Source organism: Aedes aegypti, chromosome 3, assembly GCF_002204515.2.
Source record: "Aedes aegypti strain LVP_AGWG chromosome 3, AaegL5.0 Primary Assembly, whole genome shotgun sequence".
Lineage (NCBI taxonomy): Eukaryota > Metazoa > Arthropoda > Insecta > Diptera > Culicidae > Aedes > Aedes aegypti.
In genome coordinates, this window is record NC_035109.1 from 307,905,643 (window position 1) to 307,930,175 (window position 24,533).

General features: G+C 39.1%; 1 protein-coding gene across 17 annotated transcripts in view; it reads left to right on the forward strand.

The window, feature by feature from the left end:
• LOC5575687 (beta-arrestin-1) overlaps window positions 1-24,533 on the forward strand; it is a 281,251-nt gene that overhangs the window by 232,181 nt on the left and 24,537 nt on the right. For all 17 annotated transcript variants that reach the window (XM_021852258.1, XM_021852274.1, XM_021852276.1 and 14 more), the window contains one exon: window positions 15,930-16,073. In XM_021852258.1, coding sequence (XP_021707950.1) covers window positions 15,930-16,073 — 144 coding nt within the window. The remainder of the gene's footprint in view (window positions 1-15,929; window positions 16,074-24,533) is intronic.

Genomic DNA, 24,533 nt, shown 5'->3' on the forward strand with positions numbered 1-24,533 from the left:
TAGGAATACGTCACGTCTCAACAATTTCTCAGCTTTCTGGAAAATTTCACTAAAATTTCCTTGGAGAAAACTCCTGGAAGAATGCTTTAAAAAAAGTTTTGAAAACTTCCTTGAGGAATCTCTTAAAATTATTGGAGGAATTTCCGAAAAAAATCGTAGAACAAATTTGTAGAAAATCCTAAGAAATCCTTGGAGACATCTGGAGAAGTTTTTTATTGAATATTACAACATGTTTCATACGGGTGTCTTGGAGGATGTTTTAGAAAAACTCATTGGAGAATCACCGGATAAAATCCTAGAGGACTAAGAGCTTCTTCGAAAAATATCTGAAGTAATATATGAAGAAATTTCTGAAGACATCCCTGAGGTATTTTCAGTGTTATTTTTGAAAAAATCCTGGTCTTATTTTGGGATATTCAAAATAAATTTTTTGGTGGAATGTCTTAAGAAAATTCTCGGAGAGAGAAAATCTCAAATAAATATATCAATCCATCCATCTCGTAATGTGGTCGTAATACTTCATTGAGTATATGTAGCAAATGGCCATTAACGCTAATCATTCAATTTGAAATATTTTTGAAGAATTTGGCTTTTTGCAGGTCAGACTTATGATTACTTGCTATACGGCAAACTTAGTATTTATTGTAAAATGTTGCCACAAATCCAAATAAAGTTTTACTTTTGCACCCCTGAAGCTGTCTTAGTTATCCAAACGACCGATGGAAATGAATGGTACATAATCTGTACTAAAAATACTTTCAAGAAGAAGCATACTGATGTACTTGAAAGTTCCATTCAGTTTACAGAGCTTTTACAAACGAAATAAAAGACATAATCATTGGCAAATACATTTTATTTGAATAAAACTTAATCTTTGGTATTGTTAGCAACTTCATATTGTAATATTGGATATTGGAATAGCTTAAGCATGCTTCAAATATTTTTTATAAGTGCACAAATAGCTATTAAATCGAAAACACTTTGAAATTTGTCATTAGTTTGTTTAAAACGTATGAAATTAAAGTATTTCTTGAACCTGGATTTTTTTGTGAAACCTGGAAAAATCTGGAACTCTCAGGGAATTTTAGTCCGGTAAATGAGTAGACGTAGAATCATACAACTTTATTTTTCTCCCAAACTAAGCTGGGCCAGTTTACTGGTACACTTTCCCTACATATATCCGAATTGTGGTACAACATAGTGTGGAAAAAGTTGTTTTTGTTGTGTTGACGATACTTAAAAAGTTGTATAACACATGGTAAAAACTTAATTTATCATTGTTTTTTTTTTCATTAGTCTGTTACAGTAATATAAGTTTCAATACACTTTTTACTTCCGGTTCACCATTAGTTCTTCATTGAAATGAAGATGTTATGCCAAGAAGGAGTTTACCTGATCCCATGGGAACCGCAACCGTTCGTGTAAGGATTTTTAAGCACCAAAAATTCAATTCGCTGGAATCTAGAAAAAAATCCTTATTAATTATGGATGATTACGCTTCCGCTTTGATCACAGCCAAAAGTCTCATTTTCTCTGATGCCGCCAAATTTCGCGAAACAATCATCACAAACAGTTTCCACGAAGAGCCAGAAATTTGAGAGCTGATTTGTAATAATTAAGGTGAGACAGAGGATCAAACATGTCGCGCGTCGGTCAAGTAAAAGTGAAAAAAAAAAACCGCGATCGCTTAGTTGTGTTTGATCTTCCGACCTTAACGCTTGGACCTGCGGGGGCCGGCGATGAGGGCAGGATCAAACATGTCGCGCGTCGATCGAGTAAAGTGAAAAAGTGCCGCTTTCGATTAGTTCTTTATGATCTTCCAACATTGACGCTTGCTCCTGGGCAGTGCTTCAAGAAAGCCCGAGTAGTCCTCAGTTGTTTTCCATCACGGGTCGCGCGCCTATTTTCTCTGAGTGCTTTTATATAGCCGAGCAAACGACTGAAGCTGAAAGAGGATTGTTGCTGCTCAATGATGACGGATCAATTGGTGAGCTCGTTTCATGCTACTGTTCCTATTCTATAAAATATGTATGACTGTACCGTTAATCGTTACAACGGTGAGATGTAAATATGATGTTTCAAAAAAATATGAATGGTTCGTCACTGTGAGTGTCGACATAAACTCTGATTCATAAATTATTTATGTCTAATTTTTTTTTTCAAAACACCTTTTCCCTTTATTTCTGTAATTAAAAAAAACTTTGAATGGTTCGACACTACGAGTGTAGACTTGCAAAAGGTTCACTTTATTCAACAAACTTTGAAAGGTTCGTCACCTCAAGTGTCGGCATAATTTTTCTCTACATAGATATTGTTCATATCAAATGAAAATATTATATTTACATATAAGTATGTTTATATCTCACAAATAATTATTTATTATGGTCTAATCGCTTATCAAAGTGAATCCTGTGACCCAACGATCCTTCCCATTAACAAACATCCCTCGCAGTAACCTTTGTGGAGATGCAGAGGCAAACACGGTCTCCAAATAGCAAAGGTTACACACTAACATTCCTTCCCCCAATCCCACCTGACTGCAAGGACGTGGCCGGCGCCGTTATTGACCATGTATAAATAGAGGCACTGAATTATGCACACTGAAGAAGATTATGGCCAATCCCAGCCGAACTTCTAGTTGATTCTTTGTGCATTTTCACTGACTTCGGTCAATCACGGAATAGCAACCATTGATATGTGTAGTCAGTCTAAGCTAAGCTAAGCTAAGCTGATTTGTAATAATTAAGGTGAGACAGCCTTGAGTGCGATGGCATCGCGCATTAAACTTTTCCAAGCTACAAAGAATCAAGAAATTTCCTTCCTCCAGATAGTCCTCTACGGTAGCTTCCTCTTCAACGACGCCCACACAAAAGCTCTTTGTTTCTCTCGCTCATTACCACCACAACAGCAATAAATTTGCTGGAAAAATGAAAAGTGCTCTCATCTGTTGATGGTAGATTGATTTTCGGCTAATGAACCTTCAGTCATAGACTAACGGACGTAACCGCTAGAACAATTATCAATTTAATCAAAGAACGGTCGCACGTGTGTACCGAGTACAGGCACATCGAAAAAAGCTCGCTTTTCATTCACAGCTCCAGCGAGGTAGTACTGGCGATGGGTGAATGCGCGACCGCTCTTGAGTTTAAACATACTCACGCGAACAATAATGCCCGATGCTTAAAATACTGTGTTTGGCCAACCGGTAACTAGGTGGCAGTTGCTGCACGATGAAAATAATTCGAGTGTTACGTCTATTTGTCTGTGCTTCTGCCAACATCAATCAGACGATGATAAGAGGTGGGTCGACGATACGGTTTCCAGGTGTCGTTCCGTTGTTCCTCCTCTGGGTCCGCACTGGATTCAACACATCATCCCACGGAAAGCTTCTCACCCTCAGACGATTTCAATATAAATTGAAAATGAATTAGACAATCAATCATGATGGAGGTTTATGGTTTTAGTAAAGAGGTTATGCGGGTCGTCAAACCCTTCTCGATGGCTTATATTTTTATTATCTGTGACAGGGGTGTCCGAAGTGTAATAAAAGTATTATTTATTGAATAAATGCAAGTATGTAATAATCAGTGCCAGTTTAATAAAAAGAAAATTATTATTTTAAGTTGCTATCAATGCATGACAACGGCTGCAAAGCGAGTCATGGCAATAAAAATGACAGCAACAATAAATCGGAACGGATCATTGTGCGACGAACGTATCCATCGTTTTTGGGGGCAAGACTGCCGGTTTGCTGAGGAAAACCGTCCCACTCAATTTAGCCGCATAATAATGTCATTTATTATCCCAAACGTTGCTGGGTAAAGTGGTTCAAAATGCCACTTTAAGTACGTGTGCGTCGTTTTATCGCAATAAGATCAATATATTAAAGACGGTGGAGGCTTAGTTATTTATGGGCCGATTTGATGAAATTTTCACAGACATAACTTGAAATTCAACACATGTTTTCAAATTAATTTTACTCTCACGAGTTCGACTAAAAAAGTGATTCCTCGACAAATTTATAGCATGGAGAACTAAAAGTCAGCAACCAAGCTTCTCCATGAGTTGGCTCCATATCATGGAAACACTTGTTGACTAATAAAACTATCTAGAAAGCTTACGACTTAGACAAAAATGTGAATTTTTTTAAATTTCACAGGAAAACTAAGAACAGTCTATGAGTTTTAATACCTCCAAAGTTTTTAACGGTAGCTCGAAATCGTGTTTGCAAAGAATACACATTGAATTCTTCTAGGAATGATGTAATGAGTTGGACCATTTACCCCATCCGTGCGTAACGGGCCATGTTCCCCTACATCCAACGAAGCAATTCAGCAACCCAAGCACAACAGGTCGGATTTTCGGTTATGGTGGGCAGCACCGAGGCTCGGCTCGCTCCCAAGGTTTCGGAAGGATCACCCATGTTTTGATGGAATGCGTAATTTATTTCCCTCTTATGACGGGACCATAACTGATGTGCTGTCGTTTACGGGTAGTACATCATGCAGTCGCATGTTGGCCCTTGCAAATACACATCTTCGTCTTAATCAAACTTATTTGTGCGTACTAACATGACTGGAACATTGGTGTTTTTAGCTGCAATAATGCAGAGTCATAACTATGGAGTGTTTTGGAAAGCCCAAACAAGACGCTTCGTTTTCGGGATGCCGGGAGTTTGGTTTTCGTTACGCGGGTTTTGCTGGGCAGTGTTTTGGAAAACCCAAGCAAGACGCTTCGTTTACGGGACGCCGGGAGTTCGGTTTTCGGTTTGTGGGTTTTGCTGGGCAGTGTTTTGGAAAGCCCAAAACAAGACGCTTAGTTTTCGGGACGCCGGGAGTTAGGTTTTCGGTTCGCGGGTTTAGCTGGGCAGTGTTTTGGAAAGCCCAAAACAAGACGCTTCGTTTTCGGGACGCCGGGAGTTTGGTTTTTAGTTCGCGGGTTTTGCTGGGCAGTGTTTTGGAAAGCCCAAGCAAGGCGCTTCGTTTTCGGGACGCCGGGAGTTTGGTTTTTAGTTCGCGGGTTTTGCTGGGCAGTGTTTTGGAAAGCCCAAACAAGACCCTTCGTTTTCGGGACGCCGGAAGTTTGGTTTTCGGTTCGCGTGTGTTGGAAAGCCCAAGCAAGACGGTTCGTTTTCGAGGCGCAGAGAAGTTTTGCTGTTCACGCTGTGTGAGTGCGAGTGTTCAGTCGAGGATGGATTACGAACTGGTGAGCTCGTTTCATGCTTATGATAACACATTTTTTCATGTAAACGTTATTTTTTTGTAATATTCAATCAAACTTTGTATGGTTCGTCACTACAAGTGTCGGCATTATGCCTGTTTTATACAATTCTAATAAACATAGAAACTTTTTGACATTACTTAAAATATTTTTTGAATTGTTCGGCATTATGAATGTCGACGTTTATTTTGAAACTTCTACCAAAAACTTTTCTTCTTGAGGCATAAATGTTCAGTAATACTTTTATGTAATTTTCAAACAAACTATGTATGGTTCTTCACTACAAGTGTCGGCATTATTCCTGTTTCATATAATTTAAAACATACGCATATATATTTTTTTGCCATTAATAAAAACTTCTTTTGAATGGTTCGACATTACAGATGTTGACGTTTATTTCAAATCTTCTATAAAAAACTTTTTGAGACAAAACTAAAAACTAGCTTTAAGTATAAACCGTATTTTTCCTCCTTATCCATGGATCGCATCACCGACCAAAGGTGACTCCCAGATCTTTTCCTTCTCCACTAATAAACACCCTTCCCGTGGTGATTGTGGAGATGCAGAGGTATTCTCGGTCTCTAGAAGCAACAATCATTACACCCTAACATTCCTTCCCCATCCCAACATACTGTAAGGACTTGGCCGGCGCCGTTATTGATCAATAATATTAGAGCTACTAAAATTGCACTCCGAGAGTAAGCCGAAACTCCCATCCCTTATTCATTTGGATCGCAGTGCAATTATTACCAGTTCCGATCAATCACGGAGTAGCAACCATTGACATGTACAGTCAGTCTATGCTATGCTATGCTAATAATGCAGAGTCATAACTATGAGTAAACACGTTCAAAAGGAAACTTCAGTTTCCAAGTCGAATAATAATAGTACTTTTGACTTTGTGTGGTAACATAGTCTGATTGCAACATTAGAGTAAGGTGGGGCAATAGTTCGACCTGGTATGATAAAAATTTCCAGAAAAACAACAGCAGTTTAAACAAAATAAAACCACCAGGTAATCCATCTGCGTATAGACCTATATGTCTACCAGTCTTGCCAGGCGTAGGCAAGTTGTTGGATAGCTAGTACCGTATACGGAAGGTGCGGATGGTATGTCCAACAATCAGTTTGGATTTAGGATAGGTAAATCAACTCTGAACGCTATCCAGTCGGTCGTTCAGACAGCTGAGACTGGGCCATGTGAGACTTTTTAGGATATATGCTCTTGTGCTTTTTAGTTTTCTGGACTTTACTAAGCTGCTCGTCATACTCTTTAGGCGGACCGGTTGGATGCTGAGGTCGGTCTTGCGATTCCGGTTCAAGGGTGACTTCCGGTTCGCAAGGGCCCCGACGACCCAAAGTCGGCGGTTCGCCGTAATCGATACTACTTGGCTTAGTTCCCGACGGTGAAGCTAGCCTACTCCAATGGAGAGTTTCCCGACGGAGGAATATCTTCCGAAACCGGTAACGTTACGCGTTGTTCTTATTCTGTTGTTGGCCGGTAGAGTGCCGAAGTCGGCCCAGCGATTCCGGTTGGAGGATGGCTTCCGGTTCACTGGCGCTCCGACGACTCAAGCCGATAACTCGCTACGGACTACTCAGAATAGTCCTCGGCGGAGGATCTATCATACTCCGACGAAGATTTCCCCGTCGGCGGAAGATGCCGAGGTCGGTCCTGCGATTCCGGTGCAGGGAAACTTCCGGAACTAACCATCACCGGTACATCGCTGAAGCTCGAACTACTCGGCCTAGTCTCCGACGGAGGATCTAGCCAACTCCGATCGCAACCCGACGCCCTTTGGTCTTCTGGCCATTTCTGTTGTAGCGACGACATGATATGCGTTGTCGCTCTGTACTTACGTGTTGGCATTTTCTGCACGATGTTGTCGGGGTTTAAACCTCCGTCGCTGCTTCCGAGTATTTCGTTACGCACTTCCGCGTATCTTGGGCAATCAAAAACTATATGTTCCGGTGTCTCCTCAATGTTTGAGTAGTCTGGGCAGTGTGGTGACTCTGTGTACCTGAATCTATGGAGATACTTTCTGAAACATCTATGATCTGATAGGAACTGTGTCAGGTAGAAGTTTACCTCTTCACCTTTCAATTCATCCACGCCGACAGGTTTGGGATGTGCCGGTGGGTCTATCTTCGTTTCTCCGCGCAGTCCCATTCGAGCTGCCACCTCGCCATAGATTGACTCTGGCCATCTTCCGTACGTTTCTGACGTCTCTTCGTTGGTAGCATTCGATATTCTCCGCCAAAGTGATGCAAATAGGGATCATACCGGCTATAACGCATACAGCATCTGACGATATCGTTCTACACGCACTTGCGACTCGCGCTGCCCTCAGCCGAAACGCTCTGCTCAACTTTTCGCGGTTCCGCTTTGTTCCTAGTGCCTTGCCCCAAGCAGGAAATCCATACCTCAATATCGATGAAGAGATGTTAGCTAGCAAACCCCTTGTACTGCTGCTTGGACCGCCTAAGTTTGGCATGATTCTCCCTATTACGTTCATTGCCGTTTCGGACCTGTCGCATGCATAATCAACGTGGCTATTGAAATTCAGCTGATCGTCGATCGTCGAACCTTCCGATGTTGACCTCCATCTGCTAAACCGCCTAGCAGTTGCTGACTAGCAGTACCACCACCTAACTGGTGAACTAACTGGAGTTTGACTCCGCTCATCCAGCCTTCGTCATTTGTTTCCATCACTGACATCTCACTTCTTCCAGTGTTTTGCCCATCACCGTTAATAACACATCATCCGCAAAACCAACAATCTTCACCTTCTTGGGTAGCCGCAGTATAAAGACTCCGTCGTACTGACTTCTACCCTTCATTTGATTCGTACACCAGGATTCTGCTCTGGAAGTAACTCTTCAGGATCATGCACAGATACTCGAGAACCTGCATTCAGTGCAGTGCTGCGGTGATGGCCTCCAAGCTGGCGCTGTTAAATGAGTTTTTCACACCTATCGTGACCACGCCGCAGTATCGATCTCCTCTTCGTTTCTTACTCGACGCCTTTTCGGCACACTCGAGTACTGCTTGAATTGCGTCCATTGCCGATAAGCCTTTGCGGAATCCAAACTGCGTTTGCGACGACCCGCGCTCACTCTCCGTACACTTCGTCAGCCTGTTAAGGATGATTCAGTGGCTTCCCTGGCTTTGACAGCAGTTCAAGTTTCTGGATCTTCCATATTCCTGGAAAGTTATCGTCAAGGCACTTCTGTAACACCTTTCTGAATATGTCCAGATATGCCAGGATGCCAGCTTTCAGCGCCACGTTCGGTATTCCATCTGGACCAGGGGTTTTCTGCGCTTTTAGTCGTTTCGCCGTTTCTACAAGCTCGTCGTTAGACTCTTGCCGTTCCTCAGCGATTGCTTCTGCGTCTGCACCGTACGGAGTTGTGACGGTGGATCGTTCTTCGGCAAGAGACCCTTCAGCTTGTCTGGGCACATCTCAGCTGGTATCGAAGGGCCCTTGATCTTTGCCATAACGACTTGATACGCATTACCCCACGGATTGGTTTCTGCATCTCGGCACAGCTCCTTGTAGCAATTAGATTTACTAAGCTAGATCTCCCGTTTGAGTGCAGTCCTAGCGGTCCTTTGCTCCCTTCTCTCCATTTCCGTCCCTTCTCTCTGAGCCCGCCTTCTGGCTCTGAGACAAGTAGCGCGAAGCGTATTGAACATGTCATTCCACCAGTAAGATTGTCGCCGTTTGTTCCTCGGCTCCGGTTTTCGGGGCATAGTTGCGTCACAAGCTGTTACCATCCATTGTGTTAGCTCGGTGGCGTCGATATCCTCATTATCGCCGTCTTGACGAAGAGCCTTAACGAATTGTTCCTTTTTAAAGGCTTTCGTCTTCCACTTCCGCTGACGGGATTGGTGGTCTAATGGCTACCGCTTCTGTTTCATAAGCAGAAGGTCTTGCGTTCAATCCCAGGCCCGTCCCTTTCCTCGTACTTTGTAGTTGTATCTTTCACTTGCTTCTATCTACCACTATTAATATACACTGATAGGCAAAATAAAGTGCCCACCTTACCAGTTTTCGAATTTCTTTCATTGATTTGGTTAAAATTAAAGTTAACATACTTAAATCTTTTTTGATATTTTATTTTTGATATTCTTTTAAAGTTGCACTTACGAAAATTTGATAAAAAAGAGTTTTACTTAAAGAAAAAGAAAATCAATTAGTCTTGAAAAAAAATAGTGAGAAAATAAAGTGTCCACTTCCTTCTTAACCCCAGAAAAGATGATTTAAGAAAAATAAAAAGCAATTTAATAGTTAATGTGTCCTCCTTTGGCCTTAACGCTCCTGAAGCTCGAGCTGTCTAACCGAAAGCGGCGGGTTCGTGTGTGGTGCAGAGCACCGCATCTAAGGAACAGTGAAGCATGGAGGAGGAAATCTGGGTCTGGGGATGTTGACGGAATAATGACAGAAGATTCCTACATCAACATCTTGCGGGAAAATCCAAGAAGGAAGTGGACACTTCATTTGGTCACTATTTTTTTTTCAATACAAATTGATTTTCATTTTTTTTTTTTTGAGTAAAAGTCTTTTTTTGTCAAAATTTCGTAAGTGCAACTTTAAAAGAATATCAAAAATAAAATATCAAAAAAGATTTAAGTGTGTTAACTTTAATTTGAACCAAATCAATGAGAGAAATTCGAAAACTGGTGAGGTGGGCACTTTATTTTGCCTATCAGTGTATCTATCACAGTTCATAGCATTTGCTAGAACCCAAAACGGACAGAAAAAAAACCGTTTCCCTACGCTTCCATTCTTTCATTTATTTCTTTCATTACGCCTGATACATAGGCAGTCTGCTTACTAAACCAGCAAGCCTCTCTGTCATAAAAATTATCCGACCTCTTCCCGCATGTACTGGCGTAGACGCAATGGTATATACAGTCTACCGTGGGAGCCCCTGCCCCTCATTGGTCTGCATTCTGACGTGGCAGGCACCATTATCGCCTAAAATAGAAGATCACCAGCACTTATACACTGAGGGTGTCTGTTAGTCCCAAGCAGTCATCTGGTTGATTCCTTGTGTAAGTGCAGCTGATCTGGCGATACTGGAATAGCAACCACAGGAGGCCTGTCAGGCTTAAGCTCAAGTTCAAGATTTCGTCTTCCACTTCCGCTCGTTAGTAATTCTTCCATTGTTGACGCAGGGTTCCGTGGCCCGATGCGATAGCGGATCGCTAGATGGTCGGGTGTACCCCTCTCAAACTCTCCAGTTCATATTCGCTGACAGTGCAGGACTCTAAAACATAACGTCAATGATGGCTTCCCTTCCGTTTCTCCAAAATGTGCTAACTCATTGCACAATCGTACATCTAGCATCGCTAATGCTTCCTGCAGGATATATCCTCTTGATTTGGTCACTCTGCTGCCCCACACCAGAGCCCAGACATTGAAGTCTCCTGCAATGAATATCGGCTTCCTTCCGATCAACTTGTCAGTTAGCTGATCCATCATCTGGCCGAACTGCTCCACTGTCCACGTCGGAGGTGCATAACAACTGCATACATAAACACCGTTGATTTTGGTGATGACGAAGCCTTCACCTGAATTGTCCACCACTTCCTGGATAGAGAATCTGCCATGTATCGCAGTCGTTCCCGTCCTATTCACCACTTAGCTGTCATTATCAGGTCGAACTTGATACGGCTCTGCCACGTCACACATATTTTCTGTTGTTGACTGCCACAACAGCTGCTGTGCGGTGTCGCAGTGGTTCAGATTGATCTGGGTTATCTCCATTAATATTGGCTTTTTTATCGTCCTCTTGTTACTTTGGGTTCTGTGTGCCCATAATTACAGCACATTTTCGATCTGTCCGGCCCGTTGCAAGCGCCTGCCCAATATCCAAAGTATAAGCACTTGAAACATTTTTTCTGCTTGCTTGTTCAATCGGCATCCAATCCATCACTTTACCTACCTCCTATACCTTGTTCGCAGCGGTCACCGGCAGACAAATCATCGCTGTCTGTGTGCCTCTATACACCTTCCTCAATCGGATCGCCATTTGCACGTTGCCTAAGTTACACTGTGACTTAAGTGCACCACTCAGCTCTTCTTCTGATTTTTTTTTTTGTACAATCTCCGGACATAGAGCCTTCACTTCTGCCTTATAACCTATGCATTGAGCCATGCGCTCCTGACTAGCGAAACTGTCAATTGTAGTATTCTCCTTCAACTCAAAGAGCATCTCATCTTTTTGGGCACGTCTGGCTTTGACCACGTTTTCGTCCAGATCCCATAACATCGAGCCTTCTCTGACGCTCTTGAGAAGCGCTTTTTGTACCGCCGTCCGCTTTTACTGGTTTTTCTCCCTTCTACCGACGACTTTTCTCCACTCATTCTCGCGTGGAGTGGCGTTCGTACTGCGCATCTCTCTTGGAGCGGTATCCCTAGTATCCTATCGCGTCTGTTTCTTGGATCCGCTTGATCTCCCATCTCCCGGCGAAGTTCTGCTTCTCTTCGAAGTCATGGAAACTGGTGTGTTTATCTCCTGTCATGCTCCAAACCGCTATCTCTACCCGTGATAAATAGTCGCCCTCGTGATCCCATGGTTGTCTATGCAAACAGTGAGGCCATGCTAGGGTAGGGTGGGGCTTATTTCCAAAAATCTTCCGTAGTCGGGATTTACAAAGTGGAAAATGATCATCAGTCCCAAAATAACATCCTGTGAAAAAATGAGAATTTTCGGTGAAGGTTTAGAGGTGGCGCAAAGGACGTAAGTGCAATTTTTCCATTTAAGTGAACTCTGAAAAAATCGGGTATGCTTTTCAGCTTGTTTTGGTGATTTTAGGACCCTTAAGGGCAAAAAATCACTTCAAAATTGCGATATCTCTACTCCTTTAGATGATATTTGACGAAATATATTTATGCATGCGATTTTTAGCCCTTGTATAGGTTACGCTGACTGATTACTATGAACCCGAATAAGCATATGATTAGCTGCTGAGAATTCCTATGCTAGTAAAATGGAGTGAAGAGCAAAAAAGAATGAGAGAATGAACAAAGAAAATAGAAGAATGTAAGGTGGGGTGGGTTAAACAGTTGGGAGGGTGAAACTTGTGATGTGTTGAGTGTAACTGAGAAATCTTGTAAAATCTCGATTTTACGCAATGGAGAAAAGTTCCAGTAGAAAACGATTTTTATATTGACTTCTATTTAACATTACCTACTTCAGAAATATTTCGAGCAATGTTTCTTCAAGTAGGGTAAGAGCACCAATTTTTGATCCATCTCTAGCTTTCGACCCATGCATACTCTTAATAGAAAAATTGCAGTAACGGCTAAAATGACCTCAACTCCATGCGAAGTTTCATCATAATTCTCCTGGTAGGTATAGATAAATGCATGTCCACTTCACTGCTTTAGTTCAATAATCGTTCGGTTTTTTTTTCTTGGATGTTGATAGCAATTTATCGAAATGGACTGTTGCAAAATATACATCCTGGAAATTCGACCTCACACAGTATTAATTAAATTCATAACAAATTTATATAAGCATTTATATATACATAGGACATCCTGTGAAAATTCCTTCATGTAGCTCTGTCGCAATTCCTAAAAAATATATGTTTCAAAACTGTGAAGCTTAAATTTTGTTTTCATTCGAGAGGTTTTCAACCTGAAGTGCTTTATCTCTTGCACCTTATAGAAGCTCGTGCAGTAATTTGAAATTTTGACTACCGATTTTTTCCTTCTGTTGTTGTTTATATACATCAATTTTATATACAGATGTAGAACGATGTATTGAACTTCAGCTGCATTTTCGTTTGTCCGAAGTTATGTTGAAGGTGTTGTGGCAAAGTGAAGTATTAGAAGCCCAAACGCAATTAATTGTTGAAATGGCATCATAATCCAGAAATTCCTGTGGAAATTCTAAGAGGAACCCAGACAACCAAAATGTACGTATAACGAAATCACCTGGAGGCTCTATATGTGCAAAATTTCATTTATAAGATGTTGCGAATCGGCCTTCTACGTACAAAAGTGGAGGCGATATGCGTGCATATATTATGTGATGAATAATAACATACAATGCGAGTGTATAAATATTCTACCGAACTAAACTGCAATATTATGCGACTTAACTTATGATAACAAATGATGATTTGACAGCTGCTACGGATTGATCCGATTTACTTTGTACGTGTGTACGGGACGAAGCAAAATGTACAAATGAACTCAGAAAAGAAGTGTTTTATGCGAGGAAACTCATCAATCTGACGAGTTTATCCACGGTGTTTAGCGAGTTTGATGTAATTAGTATGGATAAACGAGTTGAAACGTGAACTTTCATGCGATTTCTGGTTGTCTGGGAAGTGTTACTGCTAGAAAGCAGAAATCGTTTATGAATTTACCTAATAAGGATATATCGTGCGGGATCAAAATCCGAACACCTATGAAATGAATCTAAACCCTTCCACTTTATATAAAACTCTTTCTATTTGTATGCAGTGTACGGATTTTGAGCCTGTATGGGTTTAGGCCCCTCTGTAATTTCTTTCAGATTATAAAAGCAATTGCTGGAGTAATATTAAACGGGCATTCTAAAATACAAAATTAGTGATAAACTTGCATATAATCACATCTCATACATTCAACCGAGATATTTTCAGGGTTCCGTAGTTCATTCTAATATAATATCATCAGTTACACCTTCCCTTGTTTAACCCACCCCACCTTACATTTTTCTGTGTCCTTTGTTCTTTCCCTCATTCTTCTTTGCTCTTTGTTTCATTCTACTTGCATAGGAATCCTTCCCAGCTATTCATATGCTTATTCGGGTTCATAGTAATCAGTCAGCGTAACCTATACAAGGGCCAAAAATCGCATGTATAAAATATATTTCGTCAAATATCATCTAAAGGAGTAGAGATATCGCAATTTTGAGGTGATTTTTTGCCCTTAAGGGTCCTAAAATCACCAAAACAAGCTGAAAAGCATACCCAATTTTTTCAGAGTTCACTTAAATGGGGAAATTGCACTTACGCCCTTTGCGCCACCTCTAAACCTTCACCAAAAAATCTCATTTTTTCACAGGATGTTATTTTGGGACTGATGATCATTTTCCACTTTGTAAATCCTGACTACGGAAGATTTTTGGAAATAAGCCCCACCCTAATGCTAGGGTTGACAAGGTACCTTAAGGTGCACCATGTTCAGAGCCGGATCGACGCTAGTCAGGAATTTGCTTCTGAGCCTACTTCCACTGACTAAAGTGGCGAGTTTTGAACGTATTTGGAGGCCTGCCAAGGGTTTACCGGGACGGGAACAACCGTACAATTACCGCACTCGCCGTTTCGCAGCGGTGTCATCCATTCTTACTATGGTAGTGGAATAACACGGCTGTCAATTCTGTTGCGCCAAGTTACAATGTAGTATTCCAAGATTCAGTCCGGGTACTTATGCAGCCAGTATCATATCATAGATCATAATTAGGACCTCACTGGCATCGATCCTAATGTATCGGATGGCACTCCTGATGATGGACTATTGCTTTGAAAGCGGCACGAGTCGCTTGTACAGAGCTGCTTTTAGACCAGTGTTGTTTTAGAGATTCAACAGAGCCCAGCGTTAAATCTCCGCCACGTCTCCTAAGCAGATTCCGCTTGGGCTGAATGGAGGTCGGAAACCTGGCTCCAGGGCCCGGTCGCTCCCCGAGAGAAACGCCGACTGGTGGTTTTTCATTGGCGCTTGGAAACAAGTCCCGAGCTCCCACCTCGTTCTGCTACATATGTTAAGTGCTATATGTAGGGCCCTCCCGGAAGAAATACCATAAGGTGGTTCAGGGGAGATCAGGGTCTGAGGCCAAGGGTAAAATATCGCTCACACTCTATACATTTTTTCGTAGACCTTAAGTTCATAATAAACTACCATGCGTTTTCTTTGAACGCATAGCATAACTTCATGTTGGTTCACATGCAACAATATGCCAACAACATTTTAAAAGTCATACTTATGACTTACGGCTCACGTCACCTGAAATGCAAATCATTCCGAACAAACTTTCGTATTTATATTAGTTCATTAGGCGTAATACATTGAACATGCAACGCAATTATCACGTTCACGACCCAAAACGCGACTAGTCATTGCGGTTTAACAGCGGCCCATAAACAACAGTTATCCTGGCCCAGGCTGCAACAACAGGCGCGGTGCTTCATGTGGCTTTGCGTGTTGGTGCAAAATCATCTCGAAAACTTTCTGATCCGACGGCTCAAGTCGATAAAAGACTTTAAAACAAGAAAAGTTTTTCTGCCCAAACACGCCACAGCCACATTATGCTAACACGCTTTTTTCTTGGGAGAAAACAATTCTTGAGTACTTATCGAATAGGACCTATGAACTTTTGCGACCTATGAATTGTTGATTATTTTTAATCGTGTGAAACGTCATTTCCAAAAATTACTCCAGAATCTTTATTGATTGTTGGCTGTTCCATTTGTGTGGTAACGTTCCATCAACAGCCATAAGCTTGAGTGGATGGAAAACTAAAGCTTTCGGGTATATACCAGCCAGTGCAGCTTAGTGTAGGCAACACGTAAAATTTGATTAAGTCATACTAAATTGAATCATTTTTTCCCATTTTCACTTTTTCTTTTGTTTCTTTCTCTCTCGCTCAACGGAAACACGCAAATTCCGTCTTTGCCAACAATTCCCAACCATGCCATAACCCAGGGACGGATGTCAAGTGGCGCCCGGATTCACACTGTCCAAAGTGTTTACGCTGACTCCACTGTTGGCCAACAACAAAGACAAATGGGGCCTGGCACTCGACGGGCAGCTCAAGCACGAGGATACCAATCTGGCCTCCAGCACGTTGTAAGTATTACTACGCTTTCGCGATGGATCGTGTTCTTCTTTCAGCTTGTTTGCCCTTTCAGCAGCAGGTTGTTTGGCGTACTCTGAGGGGTAGGGTGGGGCGATTCCGCCGAACCATAAAATTGAATATTCATTAATGTAGGGCAGATAACTTAATTAGCACTTAAAACCAAGCAACATTACAAAGATTTCATTTTTTATTAGCATTGTCGCACCCTAACGTACGCCTTTTTTTCCCCTTTCGCCCGGTGATGCGGCAGTCTCGCTGTCTTCTTAATCAACTACAAGAAAAGCAAGCACTTCAAAGTAGGATAACGACTACTAAACCCATACACACAAACACACGATGGAATAGCCTATCTGCATCCTCGACGTGGAGTCGGTTGAGGTTAAGAAGGACCATCGACATTTATCCCGTTCGCTGGTATGCGCTGTGCAGCCAGTTATTGTCTCTCATTTTCCCCTTTGAAATTGCGAAATTGCTCCTATCGAGGTGATCCTCATGCGGTACTTATTGAAAATGATGCGAGTTGTATCCAGACACATCTTTTCGCAGTTTGTGCCTCAAATTAATAGAAAAGTTTGCTCGTAATTTATTTTTTTCTGTTCTGTATCTATTACTTCTTGCTGCAAAACGATATTGCATATACTTCAATCAAAGTAAAAAGCTTCGTCTTAATGTATCTTTCACCACCATATACATTAAGTCAGCAAATCGACATAGCACTGCACATTACCGTAAAGTTTAACGAGCTTTTTGTTTTTGTTAGACTCTTTATTTGGAGCACTCTATAATAGGGACTCTCGCACATCGGAATATTTTCAAAACCAGGTGCCCAATGATCAAAATCGTAGCGGCTACCGGGGTTCAACGGTGTCTAATTATGATAGTGATCATTCTTTCAAATGTTGAAGTGATGTGGAAGGAATTTGGCTGTGCATACGTCATTTGATTTTTATATGAAAATTACTATAGAAGAGGCCAGCATGTGTGTTCAACCTTCTAACTCTTCCTCACAAGGCTGGTAGCAAGTCTTTTTAGAGACATTTAGTAGTTTAGGGTAAACCCAAAAAATTAGTTAATAAGTGTATTATTACTTGCTTGCTGAAATTTTTTGAATTATAAACCAATTTCAGTGAAAAACTATAGATTGTTTAGATGCCCATAGCTCCACTATGGGCGAACAGGTGGCCAATAATCGAAAAAATTACTTGTTCTGATAGGTTATTCTTGCTCATAATTCCATAGTAAACACTTCTATTAAGTTATTCCTGGAATCAGGGCAAGATCTTTTATATTTTAATTGATACAGTATGTTGAAGTTTTTATGGAAAATGAAGAATTCAGTGCAAACACAAGGTACACATTGAATACAATATACTGCATAATCGTAATATTTTATACAGATCTTTATACATTGTCCGAAAGCTTATATAAAAAGCTATCTAAGGAAAATAAAATGAAATAAGAATTCGTACTTTATGTCAGAAAAATGCGGGGAGTGCACTGAAAAATATTTATTTGAGTTTATATCGAAACTTTACACATCCCATACTTTTTTGTCCCAAGTTGTCCCAGGCTAAAATTTATTTCCAAGGGTACTTTGAGATGTAAACTAAATAATCGTCAAGAATTTAGCTGCACAAAACTGCACTTTTTCAATTTAGGGCTTTTTGAATTTTTCCGATGTTTTTAACGATTTTCTATCTAACAGCTAAAAAATAATTCAGATAATAAATGAATTTCGTAATTAATTCATATCATCATTTCTTTGTAAGGTCCAACATTTATAATGGTTTGCATAACGTTAAACACATAAATGGCTTATATGCAACATTAGTATCAAAACTTATTATTTCGCTAAAGGCCTTATTCAAAAGTTAGTCTCGAAAACTTGTTTTTGAAAATAAAAATCATAAATACGTCATGAGATGGGAACAATATTTTTGGCCGTCAGTCTGTATGGAACCGCCCATAGTGAGCTCAAGGAGTTGATCCGATAAAAAAAAATCTTTTGGCAATATTGGAATGGATATATATATATATATATATATATATATATATATATATATATATATATATATATATATATATATATATATATATATATATATATATATATATATATATATATATATATATATATATATATATATATATATATATATATATATATATATATATATATGTAAGAAAACTATTGCCGTAAAAACTATGAGTTTTTTAAAGGTTGTTCTTTTCAAAGAATATTTTCAATTTAAAAAAATGACGTCCTAACAGTTTCTACAACAACAAAAATCTAAAATGTTTAATGGTCACATTGCCGCTAAATAAAAAATATCAAACCAACTCCATAATTAATGGGCAACTAAAGATTTCATAAAATTTCACTGTAAATATCTTTTAACATAAAAATGACAAGGATTACAAACTTGCAATGTTCAGCAAACATGTGTATTATTATTTCCTCTACAGCTCTTCTAAAGACAACATTCACATAAAACTGAAAACCAAAAATTTTATACCAAAATAATTGATTGTCTGGGTCCACCCTAAGTTAAAACTTTCTGCTGAGAGTTCGACTGTATTTTCAATGATTGATGAAATATCGGCAAAGCAGTCTTTTTTTTTGTTGAAAACGAGTTTTATTATTTAACCCGACCATACCAGCGTCGAAACGTCGGGTTAAATAATAAAACTCGTTTTTAGCAAAAAAAGATTACGCTGCCGATATTTCATCAATCGTTAAAACTTTTAAAATCAATACACTACGCTCAAATGAAGAGTTAGATAAAAAAAATGTCTTCGACAAAGTTCTCCATAATAATTATATTATAAAACTTTACTGAAAAACGCAACCATAAATATGAATCATTCTGTTCAATTTTTTTCTAAGAAGATGCAAAACTTAATTACGAGCAACTTCTCTGAACACATCATACGTCTAAGATCAACGAGAACACTTTTCCCTGCTAAACTGTCGATTCGGACTATTGTGCATTGGTGGCTAGTAGTAACTATTTTGACGCAAGTCTCTATAAACTATCTATTTTTAAGTGAAACTATCTGAACTCTCCTCTCAAGTAAAATGGACAGTTACCCGTTTTACTTTTTTCTCAGTGAATCCTGATGTATACAGTAATGACCCGATTTTGTCAGCCCCCGATTTTGTCTACCCCCGATTTTGTCTACCCCCGATTTTAGCATCCTTTTTTCCCGATTTTGTCAGCCCAAAATTTATATTTATTTTAATTAGGCTAAACACGTATATACTGGAAATATTGGGTGCATAAAGTCAATTCTGACCTTGGCCACGTATATACAATCATCTAAAGATCAATTTTTTGAAATTTGAAACTCTTGAAATAATTATCCAAGAAACTTATCAATGTTACCTTGGATTACGGTACATGAAAATGGAAGTAAAAAAACTATGTTTATATTAACAAAATCATAAACCTAAGTCCTTAAGTTAAAATAAAACTTAAAACAAGTCGAAACATTTTATCCCGATTTTAGCTTTTTCCCGATTTAAGCTCTTTCCCGATTGTTAGCGTTAGCGTTAGCGTAGTTACGGTATACTTCGTAGATTGGATACTAGCAACATTCATGTTTCTTTTTAATAATCTCATCCTGACTACTTTCAAGAACAAGGCAGGGGAGTATACCTTGTTCAAATCATAAACAAGAAAACTAAAAGCATGAATATCGCTATTCCCTGCCACGCCCATCTTTATCGTAACTTGGGCTGGGGAAGAAAATGTTGATGTAGCACTTACTTAATGAGAGGCCACCGACTCAGCGACACCCTCATAAGTGCTACGGGGTTGGAGGTTGGGGAAGGTATATTGTCAAGATTCGCCTAGAAAGCTGGCGATATACCCTAAAGATTTGTTGTTTAAGCGTTTTCAAATTAAGCTTTTGAATGCCGGCAATCAAAAGAGAAAACAATAGCTTATTTATAGTATAAATAGTATTTCGCGAAATGCTTGTCGATTGTGCAGTAATATTTTTGCTCAATAACCAGTAAAAAGCAAAACCGATCCCTCCAGGGTCATCGGATTGTATAAAATAACGATAGGCGTAAAAAAAATCTCCGGCGACAAAAACACGCGCGAAACCGTGAGCAAAATCTATCTGACGACGCAAAACCGAACTGTCCTGCTTGGGCTTCACGAAGCACTACCCAGCAAGACGCTCCAAAACAGGAAAAAAATCTCCGGCGACGAAAACACGCGCGAAACCGTGAGCTAAATCTATCGGACGACGCAAAACCGAACTGTCCTGCTTGGGCTTCACGAAGCACTACCCAGCAAGACGCTCCAAAACAGGAAAAAAAAAATCTCCGGCGACGAAAACACGCGCGAAACCGTGAGCTAAATCTATCGGACGACGCAAAACCGAACTGTCCTGCTTGGGCTTCACGAAGCACTACCCAGCAAGACGCTCCAAAACAGGAAAAATAAACAAAACAAAAAATCTCCAGCGACGAAAACATGCGCGAAACCGTGAGCTAAATCTATCGGACGACGCAAAACCGAACTGTCCTGCTTGGGATTCACGAAGCACTACCGATTTAAGCTCTTTCCCGATTGTGTCAACCCTAAATTCAGCATGGGGCTGACAAAATCGGGACATTACTGTATTTCTAAGGCTCCACAGATTTCTACCTATAAAGCCCTAGCGGTTAACATGCGGCTATTCAGAAAAACCATGCCAATGGTTGTGGTTTCGATTCCCGTTGGTCAAGGATTATTTCGTTTCAATATTTTTTAACCTTCCAGTCGTCGCGCGGTTCGCCACTGTCAGAACCACCACGATGATGTTGTGAGCGAAAAGCGAGCTTTTCTCACCAGTGTTGTACAACATACAACAGCGCGACGACTGAAGTGTTAATAATGATTAATTGGCAAAGAAAGATCTCGACAATAACTGTGGAATAGGGTGCGGCTTATTTTTCAAAAGTCCCCAAAACCCCAATTTCGTATGCTTTTCTGAATTCAAATCACATAAAAAAGAATCCTCAAAGTTTGAGCTGAAAGAATGTAAGTTTTCAAGTTATAAAAATGGCCTTCAGTGATATTACCATTACTTTGTTATTTATATCCAATTATAAAACATTTTGCATCGTTCTCTTCAAAATTTAATTCAATATAACATTGTAAAACATTGAATTTGTCTAAAAGCAAAATTAATCTAAGTTACGAGTAGTTCACTCTATTTTTTTCTTTATTTTACTAAAAATATCATCTTTCTTCAATCATAACTTCATGAATACTCAACCGATTCCAAATCCTTTTACAAGTTTCTACATGTTTATGAAGCTAATTTAGCTGTTTTCAAACTATGTATACAACAAATTTTAAACAAGTTCTTTAACAAAAACCGCACAAAAACATTATTTTTTCACGAAAAATTACATTTTTTTTTTTTTTCAAAATTTTGTCAGTCAAGCGTTATTTTTAAAGCTGAATTTATTTGTTAAACCTTCGGGAAGGTGATTAAAACAATTTTCAAATAATGTTGTAACAAAAACATTCTTGCATTAGGACAAGATGCTTTATAAACTTTAGTTTTATGGTAAAGATGTAATTTTCGACAAAAAACTTAAATAATCCAAAGACATTTTATTTTGTTTTATTTAAAATCATGTTTTCGGGTAGTTTTTGTTGAATAACTAAGTCAAAACCATTTTTTAGTCAAATGCGTTTTAGACACAATTGGAGGACAACTAAATTAGCATCAAAAGCATGTAAACATATTTAGAATTGGTTGAGTATTCATGAAGCTATGATCAAACAAAGATGTTTTTTTTTTCTGTAAAATGGGCAAATATTTGGAAGAATCTACATTTTGCTAAGACTAGTTTTGATTTAAGACCAATTTGATTTTCCACTAAGTTTTCATAAACGTAATTTTGAAGAAAATGATACAAAAAGTTTTAAAATTTGTTAGAAAATAACGGAGTTATGATGACTCAATATTTTATAACTTTGTAACGCTTGCACCACCTCTAAATGTTAATATTTTAGCTCGAACTTTGAGGTTTTTCTTTTTATGTAATTTAAATTCAGCAAAGCACACGAATTTCTGGGTTTGGGGACTTTTCAAAAATAAGCCGCTCACTACTGTGGAAGCTCATGAAAACACTTAGTTTAAAAGTATCTTACTTCGGACGTAATGCCAGAAAGAAAAAGAAAATTCCTACGAGACTATTTCATAGTTTCGGAATCCGTCCTAAAATTCCTCCAGTGAGTTCTTGAGGGATGCTAAGATAAATTCTTCTAGAATTTACTGCAGATCATCTGTCAGTCTAACGTTGATACATCAAGTAAATTTCACAGAGATTACTCCACAAAATTTTCCTACATATTTTCCCAGGATTTTCTTTGAAAAAATCTTCTCGAGATTACTATTGCTTTCTGTTGTTATGCTATGATATCTTCAATATATTTAAACCGATTTTTTTCATGAAAAGAAAATTGTAAGACTTTACTCTAGGGTTGAACAAATTCATTTCTCATTTTTTCCAGGAAATTCTAGAAGAGTTCCTCGAAGAGTTAATACTGCGATTATGTTTCAGCAAATCTTCCAGCCATTTAATTTTCAAAGGTATTCTTCCAAGTATTACGAAATGGATTCTCCAAGGAATTACTCCATGATATCCTTCAAGGATAATCCTTTACGTACTCTTCCACGAATTACCTAATAAATTCGATCAGAGATTCTTAATGAAGTTTCTCCAGGAATTTATTCCAGAGATTTAATCAGGAATTCATTCAGAAACTGATCCAAAGATTCATCCAGACATTAGAAGATTATTTATGCAGCCGCTCCCGAATATTCCTTGAGTAATTTTTCATGTAAACTGAACTTCGATTCTAATTTAGGATTCCACTGCAAAAAAAGTTAGAGCAATTACTCCAACGATTTCGCCAGGGATTTTTCAGAGACTCTTCTAGAAATGTTCTACAAAATATCATCCATGTTTTGGTTTGGTATTTTTCCGTAATTATTCAACACTCATCGAAGGTTCAGAAATTCAGATCATTGCAGAAGTTCTTTGCTGCGAAAGTTTATCATGTATTTCAACCGGAGTTTCACCTTTGATTGCATAAGGTTTTCCAATGAAAAAATTTTGCCGGACCTTCAATATTTTTTTGCAAATTTCGCTGGAGAATTTTCTAGAAATCTTTGGGAAATTGCAGTGAAATTCTGTTGAGTAATTTCATAGAGCCTTTGCGTGCCCAAACGAACGGAAAACTTATTTCTATCTAAATAATTAATAAATGTTATTAACTTCCCCTAGAAAAAGGCTGCCAAACACAGCTGGAACGTCGGTCAGTAAAAAAATATCAATCCCGAGACGAACCTTGAATTTTTAAATCACCACTATTCGGAGGCTAGTAGATCAATTCATTTCAAATAAATTTTGAAATTAATGCGATTAGTTGGTCCCTCTGAGCTAGAAGTTTGGTGTCTTCAGCAAAGGGCTGCCTAGCGATGAAAATTCTGATTGAGAATTCAACCGCTAGGCGGCGCTAGTAACAAATTTGTTTTAATCATCTGTATCTCAAGATCCTTATTGGTTAGAAGGTTTGTGTCTTCGGTAGATCAAGGGCTATTCGGCGATGAAGAATCTGATTGGGAATTTATTCGCTAGGTGACGCTAGTAAAAAGAAATCTTCAATCTTCTCTATCTCACGATCCTTATTAGCTAGAAAGTTGGTGTCTTCGGCAAAGATATTCAGCAGATTGAGGGCTATCTGGAGGGAAAAAATCTTTTTGAAAATATATTCGCTAGGCGCCCTAGTAACAAATTTTCTTCAATTGTCTGTATCTCAAAATCCTCATCAGCTAGTGGTTAAGTGTCTTCTTTAGTGTTTCGTTCAAAAGATTTAGGGCTATCTTTTGGTGCAAAATCTCATTAGTAACACATCCACTTAGTAACGCTAGTAACAAATATTTTCCGTCAATTTTTGTATCTCAAGATCCTTATCAGCTAATCGAGGCTGCCTGGCCATGAAAAATTGGATTGAGAATGAAATAGATAGGTGACGCTAGTAACTTCAGGTTTCTTCAATTTCCAGTAACTCTAATACTGCAAAACTAAGGGTTCTTGTATCGGTGGAATCAAATTGAAAAACAGTCCGATGGATACAGTTGAAGAAAATTTATCACTAGCACCACCTAGCGGATAAATTCTCAATTTTCCACCTCCAGATAGCCCTTAACCTGCTGCATAACTTTGCCGAAACACCAACCTTCTTGCTGATAAGGATCTTGATGTAGAGATGTTTGAAGATATATTTTTATTAGCGCCGGTTTTGAGGGTTAAAATCGTCGTTCCGAAAAGCCGAATCCTCTATAAAATATTTTTTTTATTTGTTGAAGATGTTTAACCATTGTAGAAGGTTAAATAGAATACGTATCTTTAGAGAAATTTCTGGTCGAAATTT